At 33.3% G+C, this 6703-nt stretch overlaps 1 protein-coding gene across 1 annotated transcript; it reads left to right on the top strand.

Moving 5' to 3' along the window:
* Nucleotides 1-2024: 2024 nt before the first annotated feature.
* Nucleotides 2025-6458, top strand: LOC142617949 (uncharacterized). The gene is made up of 7 exons (XM_075790923.1): nt 2025-2092; nt 3354-3583; nt 4991-5212; nt 5367-5444; nt 5538-5645; nt 5758-6131; nt 6270-6458. Exons 2-6 carry the CDS (start codon nt 3482-3484, stop codon nt 6118-6120), a joined length of 873 nt encoding a protein of 290 aa, XP_075647038.1. The 5' UTR covers nt 2025-2092; nt 3354-3481; the 3' UTR covers nt 6121-6131; nt 6270-6458.
* Nucleotides 6459-6703: the final 245 nt, after the last annotated feature.

Genomic DNA, 6703 nt, shown 5'->3' with positions numbered 1-6703 from the left:
TCCTTTTCCTTTGTTTTCCTTCATGGTTGCAATCCCTATGAAGAAAAGTGTGAGTTTAGTTGAAAAAAATAATAAAAAGAAATTTTATACGTAAAAAACTCACGCCTACGGGTGGCAAGCTCATGAGCTAAAGCTTCAAGGGATGGTTCAGGTCCAAGTCCCCAAGTAGCAAGACGTTGGAGAGTAACGAGAGAGTGAAAACTCCTGTCAGCAAATGGATGAGCCCTCTGGACGCGTTTGAGATAGAATCTGTTCAAAGACAACCATCTAACGACTAAAAAAAATGTTAGAAAATTGCAAAAAAGATAGAAAATATTGAATGGAAAAGGAACATACCGTTTGGATGAAGGTTCCCTAGTTCTCTAGTATAGGGGCGAATGGATCTCTGTCAACCTCAACAGAGTTTTTTAGCCCAAAAACTAGAGATGAAGAAAAACTCTGTCTTGCAATTTCTATCAGATGTAAGAAGGTACTTTATTAACCTACAATCTTTACCCTTGGCCATGAACTGATAAAAGCCAAGGGACTGACTAATTTCTGAGGGTTTGTAATAATAAAGGAACTCGTTTACAGTAAGAGGAAGGTCCCCTTCAAACACCTCCCTCCACAAAATTTGCATAGAGACAACCAGCTTCCATGCATTGGGGTTGAACTGACATACTCCTAAACCTAGCCTAGAAAGTAACTCTCTATCAAAAGCATTGAGAAGAAACCTAAGTCCCCCCAAGAGATAAGCTTCATTATGAGAGGCAACCATTCACCACAAATGGCTAACCTAGGGTTAAGGTCATCTAGAATTCGGTACCAACTTCTAACGGAAGTAAGCCTTTTTTCGTCCGTCTTGGAATGGATGCCTATAGCATAACTATACGCGGTCTCTACCTCGTTTAAAGTTGTGGACGAAGGAATGCTCGTGGAGGTACCAGCTTGCGAACTAGAAGCTGCCCTCGTCCTAAGTTGTTCCTGAAGAACGTCTAAAGAGATCCCTGGAACTCTGGACATGTATTGCTCATCCGTAGTGTTCCCTCCACTACTACTACTACTGTTGTTACTCCTGCTACCATTATTACTATTGGAACCACTATCACTAGTACTGTTATGATACTCGTCTAACTCCCTATTATCACTATTACTAGATGAGGATATTACAACCTCAGACATCTAAGAAAAAACTTAAAGGGAAAGCCTAAAGACGAGATGAAGAAAATACTTGTCTCTAAACGAAGGCCTAAGGACGCAAGAAGACTTCTAGACGAGGCGCTAGATGACAAATGTCAAATGAGAAAATTTTGAAAACGTGAAAGGGTAGGAGAGGAATTCTACTATTTATAGGTAGTGGGGCCTGGCATCTGAAACGAGGCAACCAATCAGGTAAAGCCACGTGGCATTTTTTCTTGAAAAATGAAACAACATGATTGAACTACATCAGATTAGGCCACGTGTCAAAAAAAATGTTTTGACTCACTACAACAAAATGTATTTTTAGTGACGAAAATTAGTGAGGAAATATTTTTCGTCACTAAAAATACAGCTTTAGTGACGAAATATGCATTTCGTCACTAAAGCTGAAAAAAATTATAACATTTAGTGACGAAAAATAAATTTCGTCACTATTGTGATCTGAAAAATGGGCGCCAGGGGAGGGAAACTTTGGCGCGAGTTTAATTAATCTATAGTGACGAAATATTTCGTCACTAAAAGTTGAAATTTTTAGTGACGAAATATTTCATCACTGCAGGTTTTGCACTTACATGTTTTTAGTGACGAAATCACAAGTCGTCACTAAAAGTATGATTTAGTGACGAAATATTAATTTCGTCTCTAAAAACCTTAACAAAGTATAAAAAACTAATACCTTTAGCAACAACAAAGTAGGTATTAGCGACAGAAAAAGGTTCGTCGCTAAAGACCTAAGTATATTAGGTCACTTAAACCCTTTTATTTTGCCATTTCCCTCTTTTATTTCAGCTCCCAAAAGAACCTTCAGACCAAGAGAACCTTCAGACCAAAAGAACCTTCAGCTCAACACACAATCGGCGACGGCGACGGCGACGCCTCAGTTCTATCGGTGACGGCGACGCTTCAAACGCCGGTTCGTTCTCTCTCTCTCTCTCTCTCTCTCTCTCATTTGTTAAATTTAGCTTATTTGATTTTGGATTATTGATTTGTGTTTGTGTTTTTGTTGAAAATTTTGTTTTGGTTTGAATTGGAGATTGATTATTTTTGGGGGATTCGATGGGTTGGTTTTGAGATCAGAATTTTTGGCTTTGATTAGTTTTTTTTTTTTTTTTTTTTTTTTTTCAGGGGTTAATAATTAGAGGTTGGGCTGTGTTTGGTTGCTGAGAAAACAAAGGAAAATCATAGTTTTTGATTTGCACATACTAACCCTTCTATTTAAGGGCTCAAGTTTGTTCCTTTCTTTCACTTTATGAAGTTTTAATATTTTGGGTATCTTCAATTTCGTTTATTTATGGCTTTGAATGCATGATTTGGTGGTTGGTAGATCTGGGACTAATTGCTAAAAAAATGTATGGAAATTTTGAGAAAGCAAATTTCTGGGTCTCATAATTTGTTGTTGTTATTGTTTCTGAAATGGAACATTTCAGCTCCACTAAGTCATAAATATGGGTGTTTTAAGTTCACCTGCGTCATATATGGGTGCCAACCAAATGGAATCTAAGGTTGAAATTTGTGTCTCTATACGTTTCACACTTTCTCAGCTATCAAACTAGTCTTAGTGAATAACATTCTATTAAGTATGGAGGTGGTTCAGAGTGGTTTTTTATAAAGTTGTTTACTTTGACTTTCTGAAAGTGTATTGAATACTGGGTAAGTTTTGTTTTAAGTCATATGATGCCAAATTCATTTTTGTTTTAGCATAAATAATTAATTGTTATAAATTAAGTGAGTTTGCTTGGTGTTTTTAACGGAGTGATTGGTATTCCCTACTTATCTGGGATGTGGAGTAATTTCTGTAGTTGATTGCATCTTCCACTTTCTAGCCATTACCATTTGTTGAACCATGTTGGACCTCTATATTGTCAATGTTTGTGTACACTATACAATTTAAATGGACCTTCTAACCTTATTTTTTTTATAAGTAAATAAGTATCTAATGAAACTTTTAACCAATTTATGTTTAAATTTTTTAACCAATAGTGCTTGGCTAAATGCCAATGGTTAATTAGGTTGGGTGCTGAAATTCTTTGGTTTTTGTCTTTTTTTCTTTTTAAATTTTTTCAAGGCCACGCCTAATTACAATGATTCTTTCCTCACTCTTCTACTCATCAAATATACTTGTGCTATTCCTGCCCATTAAATTCATATTCTTATGTGCTGCCCTTAATTTTCAGGGATATATTTTTGAGTGGGTTGCTTATTATATTAAAATTGTGAGGAAAGTAGTCTGCTCAACAATGAGAACTGGAAAAGATTGTGCTTGAACTATTTTGATATACTTCAGTCTGATATAAAATGGAAGATGAGAACAGACTTGACCTTGGCTTGGGTCTATCTTGTGGTGGATTGTCTGTCAAGTCCAAGGGTAAAATTGGTAGCTCATCAGATGTTAGGACAGAAGAAGGTGATAGAGGGAATAAATTAGTAATTGGCTTCACTGTTTTTGATTTACACTCTAAAGATGCACTGTATCAAAGACTGCAGCCCTTAAAGTCATTAAAGCACTTTTGTTACATTAACCACATTCTGTTCCTATTAAAATAATTGTCTCCTGGTTGGTGAGCTTTCATATAAACTTAAAGCATAATCTCAATGGTTGAGATTGCAATTACTTTGTGTTAAAAAAATACTTATAGTTTACATTTCAAGAAAATGTTTAAGTTAATAAACTGGCTTAAACATTAAGCCAATTCACACACAGTTTTTTAAAGTTTCATATCTTTAAGGTAAAGGTGCTCCTACATGATTTATGTTTCAAGTCAAATAAACTAATAAACTTAAGTTATTCCATACAAACTTTAGTGTATTTTTGGCAATATTGTTGTAGAAAGTAAAGGTTTAGTTGTAAAGCTTTAATTGTAGAGCTTTTGTGATATAAAGTTTTAATTGAAAACCTCTTTAACATTTTAATTGTGCAATATATAAATACAAATTTAAAATTTTGGATTTATAAAGATTGAAAAATAAATTGTAGAACTTTTTTTTCTTTCTAAAAGTTATAATTTAAATTTTATTTCATTTGTTTGCTGAAAAACTCTTTAGAACTCTAAAAACTCTTTTTCTACTAGTGACTAGACAAGCTTATAAAACCTTAGAAAACTCTATACGTGTGATGTTGGAAATTGTATTTGTGGTGGTATGTTGTGTTGGAGCAAGCGGGTGGCTTGCATGGTGTTATAAGGTGGGTTAAACTAATATTGGGAGTGTTTTTCATTTTTTGCAAATGTTAATGAGTATTGTTGATTAGATGTGATGAATAGTATTTTATTTGATTTAAATACTTGTAAAACTCTATACTTGTGATGTTTGTGATTGGTTTTGTGATTGGTTTTGTGGTGGTATGTTGTGTTGGAGCAAGAGGGTGGCTTGCATGATGTTATAAGGTGGGTTAAACTAATATTGTGAGTGTTTTTCATTTCTTGCAAATGTTAATGAGTATTGTTGATTAGATGTGATGAATAGTATTTTATTTGATTTAAATACTTGTAAAACTCTATACTTGTGATGTTTGTGATTGGTTTTGTGGTGGTATGTTATGTTGGAGCAAGCGGGTGGCTTGCATGGTGTTATAAAGTGGGTTAAACTAATATTGAGAGTGTTTTTCATTTTTTGCAAATGTTAATGAGTATTGTTGATTAGATGTGATGAATAGTATTTTATTTGATTTAAATACTTGTAAAACTAGAGATGTGGTGCTTCAAAATATCGCGGTAAATTTACATTGATAACGTCTAACTCGTCTTTGTTGTCATTAAGCATATTAAATTCATATAATAGTATTTTTATAATACATATACACTTCATTTTACAGGATCAGTTTGAGCTACTAGTGGATTCCAACTTGGTAACGAAAACATTAAATACAAAATGTGGAAGATTATTGAGTTCTAGCTCCTACAAGTTGCATCAAGCTTATAAAAAGCTCGTACAATCTCATGGTGCTGACTATGCAAGAAGCCACCCGCCAAAGAATGCCAAACTTGAGTTATGGACTGAACTAATTGATAAGAGATGGACCAATAAGGATTGGCTGGTAAATTATTTATGCATATATTATTATTATCCAATGTTTACTATATTATGTTGTAAACTAATTAGATTAATACTTAGATAAAGTAAATATATACTGTTTTGTTCATGATCTAATAGATATCTTGAATGTTGTTTATTTGGAAAAATCAATAAAGAACTCTGAAAATAGGAAGAAAACTTCAGGCAAACATAGATGCGGGACAAAGGCACTTGCTGTTAGGGTTGATGAAGAGGTGCGTATTTTTTCATTTTTCTTAAACTTTAGTATATTACATGTTGTGATTAATTAAGTATAACTATCTAACACTTGAATGTTAATTAATCAGACAAATAGTAATGATGGTCAAGTTCCTGAATTGGCAAAAATCTTCAAAGATGTTCATTTCAATCCAAATACTAATATGTGGATACACCATGAGGATGAAGCGACATATGTATGTATATCATTCCATCCTTATCATTCCATCTCTATCATGATTGTAAAACTATAACATATGTATTATTAATGTTGTGATTGTTTATTTGTTTCTCTTTTTCAAATGATAGGAAAATATTCTCAAAGTGCAAGAGGATCATTGTCAAGATCTTAATGCAATTCCCCTTACACAAGAGGAAATCTCAAACTTGGTTTTTAAGAAGAAGTCCGGTATTGTAAAAGGACTTGGCATGAGACCTTCCTCTTCTCTAGTAACCACCGCCTCATCTAATTCCTCGGTGGAGTATATTCAACGGTTAGAAAATGAGATCATTGAGCTCAAAGAGGCAAGAGCTAGGGACCAAGAGGAGCGAGCTAGGGACCAAGAGGCACGAGCTAAGCAAGAAGAGGTCCAAAAGAATATTCTTAACTTTTTAAGGAGAAATGGTTATGATGACGCTCTTACCTATGGGGGTGATTCAACTTCAAGTTAAAACATGTTTTGGTTAGTACTTTCTTCTAGCAATTGACCCACATTACATGGTGTGACTACTCTTAATGTATTATTAGAAATGTTTCTCCTAACATAATTAATGTTTTTACTTTATGATTTTAATGTAGTATTGGTTTTATATTTGTGCAGATTTCTTATTGGTGGTTTTAAGGAGATTTACTTTTGGCATTACTTGAAGACATATGAGGACATCTTCCGTTTGTTCTAATTATATTATGCTACACTTTTTATATTGTTATAAAACATCTTGAGTTATTTTATATGTTGAAAACAATTATTGTATGGAAGGAGTTTGAATTAGATATTTGTTTTATTTTTTACTTGTGGAATGTATGGATCTTTTTTTATAAATGTGTTGTTGAAATAAATGTATTATTCAAATGTGAGGTTTTAGTAATGTAATAACAGGTTACAAGTTAATATCAAAACCATGAAAAAAATAAAAACAGAAAATAAGTTTTAATGACGAAATATTTCGTCACTAAATGTAACAAAATTTTGTAAGAAATAGTTTTAGTGACGAAAATTTTCATCACTATATGTGCATGGATTTTCTTAAAAAT

Source organism: Castanea sativa, chromosome 11 (genome assembly GCF_040712315.1).
Source record: "Castanea sativa cultivar Marrone di Chiusa Pesio chromosome 11, ASM4071231v1".
Taxonomy (NCBI): domain Eukaryota; kingdom Viridiplantae; phylum Streptophyta; class Magnoliopsida; order Fagales; family Fagaceae; genus Castanea; species Castanea sativa.
The sequence above is the reverse complement of the archived record's forward strand: the minus strand, read 5'-3'. Positions and strand labels throughout refer to the sequence as shown.

Bases quoted from the DNA above. Each gene is read 5' to 3' on its own strand.
- LOC142617949 (XM_075790923.1), top strand. From the start codon at position 3,482: ATGAGAACAGACTTGACCTTGGCTTGGGTCTATCTTGTGGTGGATTGT. The intron at 5,213-5,366 runs GTAAATTATTTA...AAATCAATAAAG, and splicing joins GGACCAATAAGGATTGGCTG to AACTCTGAAAATAGGAAGAA. The intron at 5,646-5,757 runs GTATGTATATCA...TTCAAATGATAG, and splicing joins ATGAGGATGAAGCGACATAT to GAAAATATTCTCAAAGTGCA.